This window comes from Mobula birostris, chromosome 20 (assembly GCF_030028105.1).
Source record: "Mobula birostris isolate sMobBir1 chromosome 20, sMobBir1.hap1, whole genome shotgun sequence".
NCBI lineage: Eukaryota > Metazoa > Chordata > Chondrichthyes > Myliobatiformes > Myliobatidae > Mobula > Mobula birostris.
The window spans coordinates 59457726-59477275 of NC_092389.1; the positions used below are offsets into that span (position 1 = coordinate 59457726).

General features: G+C 46.8%; 1 protein-coding gene and 1 pseudogene across 1 annotated transcript; both read right to left on the reverse strand.

The window, feature by feature from the left end:
• Window positions 1–1365: 1365 nt before the first annotated feature.
• Window positions 1366–6130, reverse strand: LOC140185013 (uncharacterized; annotated as a pseudogene).
• Window positions 6131–16182: 10052 nt separating this feature from the next.
• Window positions 16183–17988, reverse strand: LOC140185314 (uncharacterized). The gene has a single exon (XM_072238707.1). It carries the CDS (start codon window positions 17514–17516, stop codon window positions 16248–16250), a length of 1269 nt encoding a protein of 422 aa, XP_072094808.1. The 5' UTR covers window positions 17517–17988; the 3' UTR covers window positions 16183–16247.
• Between the last annotated feature and the right edge of the window lie 1562 nt (window positions 17989–19550).

Genomic DNA, 19550 nt, shown 5'->3' on the forward strand with positions numbered 1-19550 from the left:
AGTAAGGGCGGCTACTACCTCAGAATTCTCACTCTCCACCGGGGGATGTGGACTAATTAGATCTTCCAACTCCGACCACTCTTTCCCCTCACTCCACAGAAATGATAGAAACCTGTCTTTGAAATCTCCGCCTCCAGCTCCCTCAGCGCTGGTCTGCATGAGAACAAGAGCAGCATCCGCCATTTTATCAAGTCTCCGCTCACAATCACAACTTCAACAGAACCTAACAGTGGAATTAACAATTCATCCGGAGTACAAATATCTGCCCCACTGGTTCATTTCTCTGGGTAATTACACAGCATCCAACAGAATCAATCCCGAACGCAGCCCCCACAATTGTAATTCTCGCTTTGCCTAGCGGCTTAATCTAGGGGGTGATAACCCCCTTCCCGGCCAAACTGAAGAAATGTCGTTTGGATGGATGCTGCCCGATGTGTCCCCTGTTACAAATTAGTGCCCAGAAATAAGAAACAGAACACACTTTGCGATTAAATGATTAAGCTTTATAACTCTTACTTTGACTGTATGGTTAGTAGAGAAACAAAATTGAATAAAGGATGCGATCTTATTAAACAGTCTGTGCGCAAAAGTGGAGCTCACTGATAGGCCGATCGGTCCCCATCAGCCTCCTCCGATCGTTACTGCCCTTCGGACCCGCGCTCCGAGTCCACCCTCTCCGGCAGTCTAGCAAATCTCTCCATTCGCGTCTTCTCTCTCCATCTCTCTCTCTCTGACAAAATCAACGCTCCTAGATTCACGAAACAGAGCAACAAAATCCTGATTGGCTGACATGCATCCCACAGTCCTGTTATCGCCAGCCATAACACGAACATTGCTGCTGCAGAGAAACTGTTACTTCAGCAGTGAACATTACAAAGAAGTCACTACATTAGCAGTGAAACCTTACAGCGCGTTACACATAACAGAAGCATCTGGCTTCCCTTGGGCTGTATTCCCTGGAGTTTAGGAGAATGGGGGCTGGGGTCGTGAGGGGAATCTCATTTAAACATTCTGAATTTTAAAAGCTCTGAACAGATTAGATATGCGAAAGTTATTTCCCATGGTAGGTGAATCTAGGACAAGAGAGCACAACTCAGGATCAAAGGTCATCCATTTAGAAAAGAGATGAGAACTTACTTTAGTCAGAGGGTGGTAAATTTGTGGAATTTGTTGCCACATGCAATTGTGGAGGCCAAGTCATTGGGTGCACTTAAGACAGAGAGAGATGGGTTCTTGATTAGCCAGGGCATCAAAGGGTATGGGGAGAAGGCAGGGGAGTGGGGATGACTGGAGAATTGGATCAGCCCATGACTGAATGGCGGAGCAGCCTCGAAAGGCCGAAGAGCCGACCTCTGCTCCTATATCTTATAGTCTTAATTGAATTGACTGAGTGAATCCTTTCCCACATTCAGAACAGGAGAGTGGCATCCCCCAGTGTGAATTCGCTGATGTATTTTAAACTCAGACAACCGAGTGAATTCCTTCCCACAATCGGAGCAGGTGAACAGTTTCTTCCCAGTGTGAATTCGGTAGTGGCTCACAAGTTTGGATGACTGAATGAATCCCTTCCCACATTCAGAGCAGCTGAAAGGTCTCTCCCCAGTGTGAACTCGCTGATGCACCTTCAGTCGAGATGACCAAGTGAATCCCTTCCCACATTCAGAGCAGGTGAATGGCCATTCCCCAGTGTGAAGTCGCTGATGTTCCTTCAGTTGAGCGGAATGGGTGAATCTCTTCCCACATTCTGAGCAGATGAATGGTTTCTCCCCAGTGTGATCTAACTGGTGTGTCAGTAGTCTAGAACGCCGAGTGAATCCTTTCCCACAGTCTGAGCAGGTGAACGGTCTCTCCACAGTGTGAACAAACTGATGATCTTTCAGCTGAGCTGCATCGGTGAATCCCTTCCCACATTCTGAGCAGAGGAATGGTTTCACTCCAGAGTGGATTTGCTGGTGTCTCAAGAGCTGAGATGACCGAGCAAATACCTTTCCACATTCAGAGCAAGTGAACGGCTTCTCCCCAGTGTGAACTCGCTGATGCTCCTTCAGTACAGATGACCGAGCAAATACCTTTCCACATTTAGAGCAGGTGAATGGCCTCTCCCCAGTGTGAACTCGCTGGTGTGTCAGTAGGTCAGATGACTGAAGGAATCTCTTCCCACAGTCTGAACAAGTGAATGGTCTCTCTCCAGTGTGAACTAGCTGATGTTGTAGCAGGTGATTTGACTGAATGAATCTTTTCCCACAGTCTGAGCAGGTGAATGGCTTCTCCCCAGTGTGAACTCGCTGGTGGGTCTGTAGGTTGGACGATTGAGCGAATCCCTTCCCACAGTCTGAGCAGGTGAATGGCTTCTCCCCGGTGTGAACTCGCTGGTGTCTCTGTAGTTTGGAGGAGTGAGTGAATCCCTTCCCACAGTCTGAGCAGGTGAACGGCATCTTTTCAGTGTGAACTCGCTGGTGTTCATTCAGTTGAGATGATTGAGTGAACCCTTTCCCACATTCAGAGCAGGCGAATGGCTTCTGCCCAGTGTGAACTCACGAGTGTCACTGTGTTGTGGTTGAGTGTGTGAATGTCTTCCCACCATCCGAGCAGGTCAATGTCCTCTCACTGGTGAATTTTCTGATATACCTTTAGCATCAATAACAGAATGGCTTCCCACTGTCAGAACAGGTGTAGCATCTCACTATGGTGTGAACTTGCTGATGTATCTTAATTACTGGATGACTGAGTGGTTCCCCTCCCTCACACAGAGCGGGTGAATGGCTTCTCCCCACTGTGAACTCACTGGCGTGTCTGTGGGTAGCCTGTGAGTGAATCTCTTCCCACACTGAGAGAAGGAGAATGATATCTCACTACGATCAATTCTCTGGCAATTCAGAAAGTCAGACGTTTGAATGCCTTGTACAATCAATGCAGTTGAGAACTGATCTCCAGTGAACAAATGCTGGTGTGTTCTCAGTTCCCGGTTCCAGTGAATTTCACTGAGTAAAAAGAGAAAACTTCATTTCAGAGACAGAATACATTTACCAGCTGGGATGAGATACTTCTTCATCTCCAAGGATCGACAACAGATGTGTTGGCGTTGCAAAGAAAATATTTGGTCACTCCTTAAATATCCAGACAGAGACAGAAAAACTGATGTTTTGTTGTGTTGAAGATTCCTGTACACAAGTGCTCTGCAATTTCAAACCTGTAAAAATATTTGAAAAAGACATCAATGGCTGAAGAACAATATTTCAGGAGAGGTTTTCGTCTGTGGTGAGAACATCAGAACAAAAGAAATAGGAGCAGGAGTTGGCCATCTGGCCCTTAGAGCCTGATCTGCCATTGAATAAGATCATGGCTGATCTGGCCATGGACTCATCTCCACCGACTGCCTTCTCCCCATAACCCTTAATTCCCCAACTATGCAAAAATCTATCCAATCTTGTCTTAAATATATTTACTGAGGAAGCCTCTACTCCGTCATTGGGCAGAGAAATCCACAGATCCACCACTCTCTGGGAAACGCAGTTCCTCCTCATCTCCATCCCAATTTACCCGAATTTTGAGGCAATGTCTCATCTACCAGTGGAAACAAATTTCCTGCCTTTATCTTCTCTATTCCTTCCATAATTTTACATGTTTCTGTATGATTTCCTCTGAATGTGAGCTCTGGCGTCACATTTTACCAATTTCAACACAAGTTGGGGGTACACAACTTGAGATATACCCCAGGATACTCTGGAAAGTGAGGGAGGAAATTGCTGAGCCTCTGGAGATGATCTTTGCATATCAATAGGGAGAGGAAAAGTACCAGAGGGTTTGAAGACATTTTTCCCTTTTCAAAAAAGGGAGTAGAGATCAGCCAGAAAATTACAGACCAGTGGTTCTTACTTCAGTGGAGGGCAAGTTGTTGGAGAAGCTCCTGAGAGGCAGGATTTATGAGCATTTGTAGAAGCATAATCTGACGTGGGATAGTCAGCATGGCTCTGTCTAGGGCAGATCGTGCCTTATGAACCTGATTGAATTCTTTGAGGATGTAACGAAACACACTGATGAATGTAGAGCATTGGATATAGTGTACATGGCTTTCAGTAAGACTTTTGATAAGATTCCTCATGTGAGGCTCATTCAGAAAGTAATGAGGCAAGGATCCAAGTAGACCTTGCTTTGTGGATCCAGAATTGGCTTGACCACAAAGCCAACGGTGGCTGTAGATGGCTTGTATGCTGCATGGAGGACGGTGACCAGTGGTGTTCTGCAGGGATGTGTTCTGAGACTCCTTCTCTTTGTGATGTTTATAAATGATCTTGATGAGGAAGGAGAAGGGTGCTGATGACACAAAAGTTGAGGGTGTTGTGAAGAGTCTGGACAGTTCTCCAGAGGTTACAGCAGGATGCATATAGGATGCAGAACTGGCAGATGGAGTTCAACCCAGATAAGTGTGCTGTGGTTTATTTCGGTACATCAAATTTGAAGACAGAACACAATATTATGTTGGGACTATTGGCAATGTGGAGGATCAGCGAGATCTTGTGGTCCATGTCAATTTTACACTCAAAGCTGCAGTGCTGATTGACAATATTGTTAAGAAGGCCTCCATCAACCATGGAACTGAGTTCAAGATCGGTGAGGTAATGTTACAGCTATATAAGACCTTCTTTAAACTCACTGAGAGTCTTGAGTTCAGTTACCTCATTACGGGAAGGATGTGGATACCATAGAAAGACTGCAGAGGAGATTTACAAGGATGTTGCATGAAATGGAGAACATGCCTTATGAGAATAGGTTGAGTGAACTTTGGAGTGACGGAGGATGAGAGGTGACCTGACAGATGTGTATAAGATGATGAAAGGCATTGATCGTGTGGATAGCCAGAGACTTTTTTCCTAGGGCTGAATTGGTGTAGTTTTAAGGTGTTGGAAGTAGGGTTAAAGGGGATGTCAGAGGTAGGTTTTTCACACAGAGAGTAGTAGGTGCATGGAATGCACTGCCAGCGATGATGGTAGAGGCAGATACCATGGAGTCTTTTGAGAAACTGTTAGATATGTACATGGAGCTCAGGAAAGCAGAGTGCAATGCGGTTGGGAAATCCGAGGCAGTTTCTAGAATAGGTTACATGGACGGCACAACACTGTGGGCCGAAGGGCCTGTAATATATTGTAGATTTCTATGTTTCTATATGCACTCATCTTCGAACAAGGTACGGATCAGACATTCTGACTGACCATCAAATTCTCTGACTGTATTCCTGTCTGTGTGAGAATGGGCTATTTCTGACTTCAATCAACCTAAGACTTGGCTCAATTTGTCTCTGTCCTTTGGTATTATTTCAAGTTCTAGTCATGTTCCACAAGACTACAAAGAGCACTTGTTTTTACATGTATCATCCTGGAGATTTACTAATTACTCGGATACCCTCCACCAGCTGATTGACAGTGATAAACCCATCGATGGCAGTGCCAATGAATATAAAGTGGAGGGCAGTGGCTATTCTCAATGGACTGCGGCACTTTTGTGATGTAAAAGCCACAAGCCACTTGTCATCGAGGCAAAGGTGTTTCATATCGTTATTCACTCAGAGAGAACTAAATCTGACGGAAGGTTTTATTTCCATACAGCTCTAATTGACATTTTCACTGACTGGAAGGTAAACTCTTCCACCGAGATCAACTGGGAACTATATTTTTGTTCCGAGTTACTAATCCTCGGATTTACATAGCTGAAACACGGCAGTGTTTGGGAGATACATTCGCTCCCATTTCCTTCAACTGTAGGGGAACAACGCTTGGTAGTGTCATCCATGGCTGCCTCTTTACCCAGAAGGGCCTGCGAACCAGAAACCTGTCTGTCAGCCACCGAACAATAAAGCGATGCGCATGCGCCGCAGAAAAGGCGGCGGCCCACCGCTCATCAGCCGAAAGCCTGGCGGCACTGGGTACGGATCGTGGGGCTGAGAAAGAGGGAACTGTGCTGGGGTGCAGGACCAGTGCGGCAGGAGCTTACAGTAATAGCCCATCAATCACGTTTCAGACGCCGCTGATTAATTCCCCACCGGAGACCTCTCCAACCTGCGGCCGGTCTTTGTGAGCCTCTCCTCTACTGAGCGCATGCGCGATATTTGGGATTACCTCATACCTCTGCGCATGCGCGTGTGAGCAAACAGAAGGAAATCTGCAGATGCCGAAATCCAAAACAACAGACGGAAAATGCTGGAGGAAAGTCAGGGAGGCAGACAGCAACTATGGAGAGAAGTGAACAGTCGGCGTTTCAGACCCAGACCCTTCTTCAGGACTGGAGAGGAAGGGAGGGAGTCAGCATGTGGGGCAGGTGAGGTGATAGGGTAAACCGGGAGAGGGGAAGGAGTGAAGTAAAGAGCTGGGAAGTTGTTTGGATAAAGGGCTGGAGAATAATAATAATCATAATAATAAATACTCTATTAATTCCGAGTGGGAAATTCATTCGTTCCAGCAGCAACATCTAAAAGCACAGCAAGCAGCGGGCAGACTTTACTGCAAATAAAGTACAGAATAATAATGTACACAATAACACTGTATCAGTGTGCAATAATAATGTATGAAACAACAATGCAGAGGCTATTGAACTATGATGTGTGTTCACCTGTCGCAGAAGATTTTTGTTACGATCCTTGTGAGGGCGGAGCTGAGTGAGTTTGTTGAAAAGGGGTCGGGGGCTTTGCTGCCTATTCAGTAGGTCATGGAGAGGATATTCCGGATTGTCCATAATCGATAACAGTTTGATCAGTGACATCCACTCCACCACTCACTCGAAAGAGTCCGGGTTGTGGCCAAGGATGGATCCAACCTTTCTGATGAGTTTATTTAGTCTTTCCCAACGTAAAACAGCGAAGAAGACTGCACTCGCTACAACAGACTGGTAAAAGATCTGCGAAATCCTGCCTCACGTGTTCAAGGATCTCGGCTTCATTAGAAAATGGAGTCTGCTCATCCCGTTCTTTTAAACAGTCTTGGTGTTGGTTTTCCAGTCGCGTCTCTTGCCGAGGCGAACACCCAAGTATTTGTCCTCCTTCACCATCGCAACTTCTTCTCCCAGAATGTATACAGGACTCATCACAGTCCTCTCCCTCCTAAAATCTATCACCATTTCTCTGGTTTTGACCACGTTCAGGAGCAGTTGATTCTTCCCTCACTATTCTACAATCCTGTTAAACCAGCCCTCTGTACCCCGAGTCCTGCCCATCTCTGATGCACCCAACTACGGCAGAGCCATCAGGGAACATCTTTAAGTGGTCAGACTCAGAGTCGCACTGAAAGTCTGAGGTGTTCAGTGTGAACAGAAACGGAGTCAGGACAGTCCCTTGTGGGGCTCCAGTGTCACTCATCTCCACCTCAGGCAGAGAACCACCCAGCGGTGCAAACTGGGGTCTATCTTTCAGGAACGCAGTAATCCAGGAGATAGTGAATTTGTCTACGCCCATCCTTGCTCAGACAACGTGGCTGGATTGTATTGAAGGCATTAAAGAAATCAAAAACAGTGACTCTCACAATGCCACAAGCATCATCCCGGTGGGAGTGAGCTCGCTGCAACAGGGAGATGATGGTATCATCCGCTCCCTCATGAGGTTGGTAGGGAAACTGTAGAGGGTCCGAGGTAAGTCTGGACCGGCCTCTGCATCACCTTCATCACATGAGGGCAATTGGTCTGTTGTCATTAAGTCCAGATGGAGTCACCGTATTGGGTAAAGGAACCAAGCAGGAAGTCTTCCCCAGCACCGTTATCTTTTCCTGACTCAGTCTCAGATTGTAATGGTGCTGCAAAATACCAGAGAACAGGATCGTACAGGCCTTCAGTACCCTGGGGCTGATACCGACAGGGTCAGCATATGTCGTCTCTCCCCCTGTCTCCTACCCTGACCTACAGTCACTGTCAGACGGGACAGCAGATGTAGTCTCTCCCCCTGTCTCCCACCCTGACCTACAGTCACTGTCAGACGGGACAGCAGATGTAGTCTCTCCCCCTGTCTCCTACCCTGACCTACAGTCACTGTCAGACGGGACAGCAGATGTAGTCTCTCCCCTGTCTCCTACCCTGACCTACAGTCACTGTCAGACGGGTCAGCAGATGTAGTCTCTCCCCCTGTCTCCCACCCTGACCCGCAGTCACTGTCAGACGGGACAGCAGATGTAGTCTCTCCTCCTGTCTCCTACCCTGACCTGCAGTCACTGTCAGACGGGACAGAAGATGTAGTCTCTGCCCCTGTCTCCTACCCTGACCCGCAGTCACTGTCAGACGGGACAGCAGATGTAGTCTCTCCCCCTGTCTCCTACCCTGACCTGCAGTCACTGTCAGACGGGACAGCAGATGTAGTCTCTGCCCCTGTCTCCTACCCTGACCCGCAGTCACTGTCAGACGGGTCAGCAGATGTAGTCTCTCCCCCTGTCTCCTACCCTGACCTACAGTCACTGTCAGACGGGTCAGCAGATGTAGTCTCTGCCCCTGTCTCCTACCCTGACCTACAGTCACTGTCAGACGGGACAGCAGATGTAGTCTCTCCCCTGTCTCCTACCCTGACCTACAGTCACTGTCAGACGGGTCAGCAGATGTAGTCTCTCCCCTGTCTCCTACCCTGACCTGCAGTCACTGTCAGATGGTAACTAAATCTAGTTGCGAGTTGACGAGGGACTGTTAATGTCAGATTCTGCAGATATTGCAGCAGTTCATCACACCCAGGACTGAACCTTGGTCACTCAGCATTGCAGGGGTTTGTTAGACCAGAACTCCACATGATACAGCACAATCAGGCCATTCGGCCCATCGAGTGTGCTCTGCGATTTCATCAGCACTCAGTTCTAGTTCATCGCTCAACACACAATCCAGAATAGCTGATCCCCAACGTGTTCAACTGACATCTCGTTGGCATTTTACAAATTTCCCCCTCTGTAATCAACACTAACCTGATTTTCCTAATTGTAATCCCCCATGACTATCGTAACATAGCCCTCTTGGCATGCATTTTCTCTCCAATTGTAATTCGTAGACCACATCCTTACAACGGTTGGAGGTCTGCATATAAATCATCGCAGGGTCTTGTTACACTTAATGATTCTCCGCTCTACCTACAGAGATTTTACATCTTCTGATCCTTTGCCGCCCTTTTTTTGTAATGATTTGATTTCATATTTACCAGCAGAGGCACCCACCCCTTTGCCTACTTACCTGTCCTTTAGATACAACGTGTCTGCTTGGACGTTAAGCTCCGGGTTGTAATCTTCTTTCAGCCACGACACGGAGATGTACTCAAATCACACTGTGCTACAAGTTCACCTTTGTTACTCTGTACACTGCGCACGTTCCTTCAGCCCTGCAATCATCACCCTTATAGATGTTGTCTCACTTTAACGGTGCAACTCATTCCGTTGACTGCAATTTTCACCTGATATCAGCCTCTGCATTTTTGTTTATTACGTGTGATCGTGAACAATAGCCAGGATCAGAAATGCTGATCAAGTCAACTAGTTCCCAAAGAGAACTCTGACAGGCCAATCAGATGGTTCACCGCTGCTCAGCGATAGAACACAAGAAAATCATATGTACAATTAAGAAACATTTTAAAAAATAGTAGAAATACTGGAGTCATGATGAAGTCTGCTGGAGAGAGACATTTATACACCTGCTGTCCTCCATTATTCAAAGAGATTGAAGAATAAGGTTGCAGGGTGACAAAACGTGACAGAAGCACTTGGAACTAAAAACTAATCACGACTGGGAGAAAACAGCATCTGTTCTTTACGCACTGTTCTCTAGCAGTTTAAGGACTAAGTCCAGCCGGAACATAACTCAAAGTGCTCTTGAAAGTCAGGTATTAACCCCACCTGCCAACAGCCAAGCATTGCCATCCCGGTCCCCTTCATCATATCTTATGAAGAAGCATGTGCCTTCCCTCCCAGAGATGATAGGTGTTTGTGCACTCGACTCTTGAAGGCTTGGAACCCATCGTCGCTGATGTTTCCAACCACAGCATCTGGAAGGCTGTTCCAAATTCTGATAGCACAGTGAAGGAAGCTTCTATTCAGTGTGTAGGTTCTCGTCTCAGGCATAGACACAGCATGAGCAGGCACAGATAAAGCTGATCGTGTGGTGTGCCGTCTCTCATAACATGAAGGCAGCATGGTGCTTGCTAGTACTCTCACTGCACGCTACCTCTGTTGCCAACCAGCTACCTCATCCCCAGCACTCACACTCCGGTTCCCATCCCCCTGACAAGTTATTTTAAACACAAGCTCTAACAAACCTGCCCACGAGCATACTGGACCCCGCCAGGTTCAGATACAACCCGTCCCTGTTGTACAGATCATTCCATCCCCAGGAGAGATCCCAATGACCCAGAGATCTGATGCAATGCCCCTGCACCAGTTCCTCAGCCACACATTCATCTGCCGAATCATCCTATTCTTACCCAATTTTGAAATGTTGTCTCACCTGGAAGGACTGTTTCTGAGCCAGAATGGAGCTGAGGGAGGAAGTAAATGGGAGCGTATAGAACTTCCCTCGCTGGCAAGGATATGTTTCAGGACGGAGATCAGTGGGGGGACCGGGGTAAGGTAAAGATAGGAAGGTAGGAAGCGGTTTAGACAAGATAACCATGCAAATCGGTCGGGTTATAAAAAATGTCAGCTGGTGTGAGTGTGTTTTGTGAGCGCTGCTACCTGCCACGCTCGGTGTCCTTCTCAGGTCAGCTGTCAGCTATTGCGCCAGTGTGGATGGTGGAGGCTTTACAGGGATGGTAAATGGTGTAGGGGTCAGGCGGGGTTACAAAATGACGATGGGTGTAGGGTAAGAAGGGTTTTCACAGATGGTGAGCACCGCCAGGATCGGAGGTGTGAACAGAAATGGGGAGTGATGTAAGGGTTTTCACAGAGGGTGAGGTGTGAAGGATCGGAGGTGTGAACAGAAATGGGGAGTGATGTAAGGGTTTTCACAGAGGGTGAAGGCCACAAGGATCAGAGGTGTGAACAGAAATGGGGAGTGACGTAAGGGGGTGTGAAGGAATGCTTCTCCACCACTAGGGAAACGTACTTCACTTGTTGTACCAAAATGGCATTTCTTTCTGTAACAAAATGGAACCTGTATTGCATCGGAGTGCTTTGCTAATAATCTTGGTGCAACATGATGCTGATGGTACCTGAGCACTTGAGTGCAGAACCGCAGCTGTGTTACTGGAAGAATGCCAAACGTTGTTTCAGCAGACAACAGAATGCACCTTGTCCTTGAACTTGTGTCCAAAGGGGTGATGGTATTGTCTCTTTTTGATAAAGCTATTACCAGCACCTGGGCAGTGCTAGTCTTCCCTTGCTGCAAATAAACATAAAAGCAATTATGATTGATCCACTCTGAGCTAACTGTTGTTCGTTACCAGACATGGTGAAAAGGTGCTTAACACCATCTCCTACCTGGACACTCACTCTTACCTGCACCCGCACCTTACTCCCCACCACTTCGCATCTCAACACTATACATCAATTCAGTAGAAACTGAAATACCCATTCCGTCCATTGAGTCTTCTCCACCATTCGATCGCGGCTATTGGATGTCCCCTCTGAACCCCACGCTGCTGCCTTCTACCAGTCACCTTTGACACCCTTATTAATCAACAATTCACTATTTACTTAGTTTAAGTCCATTACGCCACTGGTGTTTGGGGCAGCAATGAGGAGATTGCAGAACAGGTTCACCAGGATGTTGTGTGGATTGGAATCCTAACCTACTGTGTAAGGAGAGTTCGGATAAACTTGGGCTGTTTTCTCTGGAGTGGAGGAGCTCAGGGTGACCTGATAGAAGTTGATCAGATAACGAAAGATCTCGATAGAGTAGATAACTGCCACTTTTAATCTTCTGGGTCACAATGTCAAATACCAGAGAGCATGCATTTAGACAGATGAGGGACCTGTGAAATTCATTGCCACGGACGGCTCAGAGGCCAAGTCATCCTGTTTGGATAAAACATACATTGATTAGTAAAGTCATCAAAGGTTAAAGGGTGAAGGCAGGAGAATGAGGTTGTGAAGGAAAATAAAAGACACTGGGACAGGTACAGAAAAAGGAAACTTTAGAGGGAGGCGTGTCAAGCACAGACAGATGGGACAGACTCAGATAGAGGTTCTTGTCTGGCATAGAGCAATGGAGCTGAACACCGGTTGATTTTCCACTTCTGGACCTTCACAGAGATTATTTCTCATCAGTACAAGTTTTAAAAACAATACGTTTCAATGTTCAAGTTCAACTTAAATTTATTACTGATGTTAACCAGATGCTATCAACAATTCAGTTTCTTGTTGGCAAGGCAACTCAATGCTCACCCCCAGCCTGGGGTAGGGAATGGGACCAATTCCAGAGGGGGACGGTTGGGTGAGTCTGAGACTTTGTGAATGAGCCCTAACACCATCCTCCTCATTCTCCTTATCCCTCCCCAGTCCCCTCCCTCACACTCCACTGCATATGTTTGTGTGTGTCTGAGAGAGAGAGAGAGAGACCTGTCCGCCCACTTCACCTTCCAGCAACCATGTCCCCTCTACCCCAATGCAAACTCCTGTACATACAGTAATCCTTGCGGGCTCAAATGATCCAATAACATTATGCCCTCCCTCCTGCACCAAATCCTTAGACACATGTTAAACTGTATAATCTTCCTATTCTTGGCATGTGGCACAGATAACAGACCTGTGGTCACAGCCCTGGACGAGCTGCCCTTTAACTTAGCACCTCACTTCCTGCAGAACCTCGTTACTCTACCAGCCCATATGGGTACCAATGATATGGATCACGACCTTCACTGTTCACCCTCCTGAGCAAAGCTGAGTGCTCGGCCGGAGATAACCCAGACCTGGAGCACACAGGAAGCTACATACCATCCTGGAATCTCATTCTCGCCAACAGAACATCCAGTAAGTTCCCTTAGCTAATGATTCACCAATGACCACAGCTCGCCTCTTCTCCACCCTCCCCTTCTCAGTCTCAGAGCCAGACTAAGTGCCAGAGACCCTCCTGCTGTGACCTTCCTTTGCCAGGTTATCCTACCATCTGTAACTGTGACCAAAGTGATATATGTGTTGTTCAGGGGGATGGACACAGGGGTACACTGCACTTGCTGTCCCCCCACCCCTTTCCACTTCGCAACTGTCACTCAGTTTCCTGTGGTGTGCAGCCTGGTTACAACTACCTCTCTATATGTCCGACCTATCACCCCTCCAGCCTCCCGAATGACCTAGAGTTCATCCACTTCCAGATCCCACTCGTTAATGTGGATTATTCGGAGCTGAAGCTGGATGCCCTTCTCACAGGTGTAGTTATCAGGGACACAGGAGGGTCTCCTGCCTTCCCACATCCCGCAAGAGGAGCTTTCCACTATCCTGCCTGGCATCTTGACTGTTCTAACTGAGCAAATGTGAGGAAGGGGGCAAAAAAACTTCCACCTCCAGTATAATGTTGCCTTCTCTGTGCGAAGGCTGTCCTGACTGAACCCTCAAAGAGGTAAAGCCTCAAAGTCTCCACTCCAACTCTGCCCAGTCCAGCATCGGTCACTCCATTTGCTGCTGCCTGACTGTTGATTGGCCCCTGGTGAAAGCTCAAAAATAACCTACCCTGAAACCACTGCCTTTAATGCTCAATTGGCGAACTTGAGTGAATTCCGTCCTCTCAAGCTTCTGATCTCTCCGATTAACAATGCGTCAAAGCCCGGCAGGGTGACACAAGGATGAATGACTGATTGAAACCCATCCCACATTCAGAGCAGGTGACCACCCTCACCACAGTGTGAACCCGCCACTGTCTCTGCAGTGTGGATGAGTGTGTGAATGCCTTCCCGCAGTCTGAGCAGGTCAACGTCCTCTCACTGCTGAAAACAGTCTGGTGTGTAGACAGGCGAGATGAAAGTGTGAATTCATTCCCAGTTGGAACAGGTGAACGGCTTCTACCCAGTGTGAACTCGCTGATGTTCATTCAGTTGAGATGACTGAGTGAATTCCTTCCCGCAGTCTGAGCAGTTGTACAGTTTCTCCCCTGTGTATACGTGCGGAGTTCATTCAATACCGGATGACGGGCGAGACCTCTCTCAGAAAGGGGTATCCTTGGTCGCTCCAATAGTGTTGTAAGTAATCCTGGAGTAACAAACATCAGCCTCATCGGTCCAAAATGCATTTTCATGTCCCAGCATCTTCTCAGTTAAGTTTCATTTCCATTCCTCAGACTTTCCGGCAAGTTCGGGGGTTCCTGTCCTCCAAAACGTAGCATGACAGGTTTGGAGAGGGTGCACCACACAGAGCTGTATTTGAGTGCTCGCAGCATAAGAAATAAAGTGGATGGTCTTGAAATTCAGCTAGATTGGCAATATGACGTTGTGGCCAAATCTGAAACTTGGCTAAAGGATGGCTGCCACTGGGAAAAGAGAGTTGAGAATAGATATACGACCAATAGAAAATGACACGGGAGATATTGTGATGGGAGACACAGAGATGGCAGAGGAACTGAATGCGTATTTTGCATGATTCTTCACGGTGGAAGACATCTGCAGTACTGAATATCGGACATTCAAGAGCGTCAGGAAAGTGAAGCACATGCAGTGAAAGTTACAACTGAGAAGGTGCTCAGGAAGGTTAAAGGTCTGAGGGTGGATAAATCTCCTGGACCTGATGGAATGCACCTTCGGGTTCTGAAGGAAATAGCTGGAGAGATTTCGTAGGGATTACTAAAGATCTTTCAAGAATCGATAGATTCTGGCATAGTACCTGATGACTGGAAAATTACAAATGTTACTCCGTTATTTAAGAAGGGCGGGAGGCAGCAGAAAAGAAACTACAGACCTGAAAGCCTGACTTCAGTGGTTGGGAAGTTGCTGGAATCAATTGTTACGGATGAGATTACGGAGTACTGGGAGGCACATGACAGGATAGGCCAAAGCCTGCGTGGTTTCCTGAAAGGAAAATCCTATTGCAATTCTTTGCGGAAATTACAAGTTGGGTGGACAAAGGAGATGTAGTTGATGTGGTATACTTGGATTTTCAGGGGCCTTTGAAAGGTGCTGCACATGAGGCTGCTTAGCAAGATAAATCTCATGGAATTAGAGGGAATTTACTACCATGGTTGGAGCATTGGCTGATCAACAGAAAACAGAGTGGGAATAAAGGGATCCTATTCTGGCTGGCTGCCGGTTACCACTGGAGTTCCACTGTGGTCGATGTTGAGACCACTGCTTTTTATGATGTATGTCAATGACTTGGACTGTTGGATTAATGGATTTGTGGAAAAATTTGCCGACGATACAAAGATAGATGGAGGAGCGGGTAGTGCTGAGGAAACAGAGTGCTGGCAGAGAGATTTAGATAGTTTCAGGGAATGGGCCAAGAAGTAGTCAATGAAATACAATGTTGGAAAGTGTATGGTCGTGCATATTGGTGAAAGAAATAAACAGGCAGATGATTATTTAGATTGGGAGAGAATTCAAAATGCAGAGCTGGAAAGGTACTTGGAAGTCCTTGTGCAGGATACCCTAAAGGTTAACCTCCAGGCTGAGTCGGTGGTGAAGAAGGCGAATGCAATGGTGGCATTCATTTCTCGAGGTACAGAATATAAGAGCAGGGATGTGATGTTGAGGCTCTATAAGGCTCTCATGAGACCACACTTGGAGTATTGGGAGCAGTGAGCTCCTTATTTTAGAATGGATATACTGACATTGGAGAGGGTTCAGAGAAGATTCACAAGAATGACTCCAGGAATGAAAGGGTTACCATACGAGAAGCTTCTGTCTTCTCTTGGGCTGTATTCCCTGGAGTTCAGGAGAATGGTGGGGGTCGGGGGGGGGGGAATCTCATTGAAACATTCTGAATGTTAAAAGCTCTGAACAGAGTAGATATGGGAAAGTTATTCCCCATGGTAGGGGAGTCTATGACAAGAGCGCACAACTTCAGGATCAAAGGACATCCATTTAGAACAGAGATGAGGAGAAGTTACTTTACTCAGAGGGTGGTAAATTTGTGGAATTTATTGCCATAAGCAACTGTGGAGGCCAAGTCATTCGGTGCATTTAAGGCAGAGAGAGATGGGTTCTTGATTAGCCAGGCCATCAAAGGGTTTGGGAAGAAGGCAGGGGACTGGGGATGACTGGAGAATCGGATCAGCCCATGATTGAAAGGTGGAGCAGCCTCGAAAGGCCAAATGGCTGACTTCTGCTCCTATATCTTCTAGTCTTAATTGAGATGTCTGAGTGAATCCTTTCCCACATTCAGAACAGGTCAGTGGCATCCCCCAGTGTGAATTCGCTGATGTATTTTAAACTCAGATGACCGAGTGAATTCCTTCCCACAATCTGAGCAGGTGAACAGTTTCTCCCTAGTGTGAATTCGGTAGTGGCTCACAAGTTTGGATGACTCAGTGAATCCCTTCCCACATTCAGAGCAGCTGAAAGGTTTCTCCCCAGTGTGAACTCGCTGGTGTACCTTCAGTTGAAATGACCGAGCAAAACCCTTCCCACATTCAGAGCATTTGAATGGCCTCTCCCGAGTGTGAAGTTTCTGATGTTGCTTCAGATTAGATAACCGGGCGAATCCCTTCCCACATTCAGAGCAGATGAATGGTTTCTCCCCAGTGTGAATTCGCTGATGTTCAATCAGTTCAGATTGCCAGGTGAATCCCTTCCCACATTCAGAGCAGGCGAACGGCCATTCCCCAGTGTGGACTCGCTGATGTTCCTTCATTTGAGCTGAATGGGTGAATCCCTTCCCACATTCAGAGCAGATGAATGGTTTCTCCCCGGTGTGATCTAACTGGTGTGTCAGTAGATGAGAATGCCAAATGAATCCTTTCCCACAGTCTGAGCAGGTGAATGGTCTCTCTGCAGTGTGAACAAACTGATGTACCTTCAAATGAGCTGAATCATTGAATCCCTTCCCGCATTCCGAGCAGATGAATGGTTTCTCCCCAGTGTGAATTTGCTGGTGTTTCAAGAGATGAGATGACCGAGCAAATCCCTTCCCACATTCAGAGCATGTGAATGGCTTCTCCCCAGTGTGAACTCGCTGGTGTCTCTGTAGGTCGGACGAGTGAGTGAATCCCTTTCCACAGTCTGAGCAGGTGAACGGCTTCTCCCCAGTGTGAACTCGCTGATGTAACTTCAGTATAGATGACCGAGCAAATCCGTTTCCACATTCAGAGCAAATGAACGGCTTCTCCCCAGTGTGAACTCGCTGGTGTCTCTGTAGGTCAGATGAGTGAGTGAATCCCTTCCCACAGTCTGAGCAGATGAATGGCCTCTCCCCAGTGTGAACTCGCTGGTGTGTCAGGAGCTGAGAACGCTGATTGAATCCCTTCCCACAGTCTGAGCAGGTGAATGGTCTCTCCCCAGTGTGAACTAACTGATGTTGTAGCAGGTGATTTGACTGAATGAATCCCTTCCCACAGTCTGAGCAGGTGAATGGCCTCTCCGCAGTGTGAACTCGCTGGTGTCTATGTAGTGTGGACGATTGAGTGAATCCCTTCCCACAGTCTGAGCAGGTGAACGGCATCTTTTCAGTGTGAACGAGCTGGTGTTCATTCAGTTGAGATGATTGAGTGAACCCTTTCCCACATTCAGAGCAGGCGAATGGCTTCTCCCGGGTGTGAACTCGCTGGTGTCACTGTGGCGTGGTCAATGTCCTGTCACTGGTGAATTTTCTGATATACCTTTAGCATCAATAACAGAATGGCTTCCGCTTGCAGAACAGGTGGAGCATCTCACTATGGTGTGAACTTGCTGATGTATCTTCAGACTAGATGACTGAGTGGTTCCCCTCCCTCACACAGAGCGGGTGAATGGCCTCTCCACACTGTGAACTCACTGGCGAGTCTGTGGGTAGCCTGTGAGTGAATCTCTTCCCACACTGAGAGAAGAAGAATGATATCTCACTGCGAACAATTCTCTGGCAATTCAGAAAGTCAGATGTTTGAATGCCTTGTACGATCAATGCAGTTGAAGAACTGATCTCCAGTGAACAAATGCTGGTGTGTTCTCAGCTCCTGGTTCCAGTGAATTTCACAGAGTGAAAACAGAAAACTTCATTTCAGAGACAGAATACATTTACCAGCTAGGATGAGATACTTCTTCATCTCCAAGGATCGACAACAGATGTGTTGGCGTTGCAAAGAAAATATTTGGTCGCTCCTTAAATATCCAGACAGAGTCAGCAAAACTGATGTGTTGTTGTGTTTGAGATTTCCGTACACAAGTGCTCTGCCATTTCAAACCTGTAAAAATATTTACAAAAGACATCAATGGTTAAAGGACAATATTTCAGGAGAGATTTCAGTCTGTGGTGAGAACATAAGAAATAGGAGCGGGAGTCGGCCATCTGGCCCTTTGAGCCTGATCTGCCATTGAATAAGATCATGGCTGATCTGGCCATGGACTCATCTCCACCGACCTGCCTTTTCCCCATAACCCTTAACCCCACTACTGTGCCAAATCCTATCCAACCTTTTCTCAAATATATTTACTGAGGTAGCCTCCACTCCTTCATTGGGCAGAGAAATCTACAGATTCACCACTCTCCAAGTAAAGCAGTTCCTCCTCACCTCCATCCCAATTTCCCCCAAATCTTGAGGCAATGTCCTCTAGTTTCCTGCCTCTATCTTATCTATTCATTTCATAATTTTACATGTTTCTATATGATCTCCGCTGAATGTGAGCTCTGGCGTCACAATTTTACCAATTTCAACTCAATTTGGGGGTATCAACTGGAGATATACCCCAGGATATTGTGGGAAGTGAGGGAGGAAATTGCTGAGCCTCTGGCGATGATCTTTGCATATCAATAGGGAGAGGAAAAGTACTAGAGGATTAAAAGACACTGTTCCCTTTTCAAGAAAGGGAGTAGAGATAAGCCAGGAAGTTACAGACCAGTGGTTCTTACTTCAGTGGAGGGCAAGTTGTTGGAGAAGCTCCTGAGAGGCAGGATTTATGAGCATTTGGAGAAGCATAATCTGATGCGGGATAGTCAGCATGGCTCTGTCTAGGGCAGATCGTGCCTTATGAACGTGACTGAATTCTTTGAGAATGTAACCAAACACACTGATGAATGTAGAGTAGTGGTCGCCAACCTTTTTAAGACCAAGATCCCCTACCTCGGCCTTACTTAAAGACAAGATTGACCTACTAAATCATTCAGAGAAAAAACAGCTCAGATTGTACTTCCAACTTGAGTCCTTTCATTTGGGCTAATTGTGTTTGAATTACATAAAATGCTTTTGTCAAATTGTCAAATTAATTCAACCAAGAAAACACTGTAACTAGCATATCAAACAGGCCATAGCTGTCTTTCTTTAAGAATATTAAGTTTTGCACAGAAAACGGAATAACACAAAAGACAGTTAAGGTGTTTCCGAATCAGAAGCCATGGATTCACAGTGATGTGAGGGACTACTCAGGGAGCGCGATGCAGCCTTCAGGTCAGGAGACAAACAAGCCCACAGTGAAGCACGGGCGAATCTCCACAGGGGCATCAGGGATGCAAAGCACAAATACAAACTGCGCATGGAAAGTCAGTTTGATAACAACAACCCCC

Excerpts from the sequence above, each read along its gene's own strand:
- LOC140185314 (XM_072238707.1), bottom strand. The coding sequence starts at position 17,516 with ATGCCGTTCACCTGCTCAGACTGTGGGAAGGGATTCACTCAATCGTCC.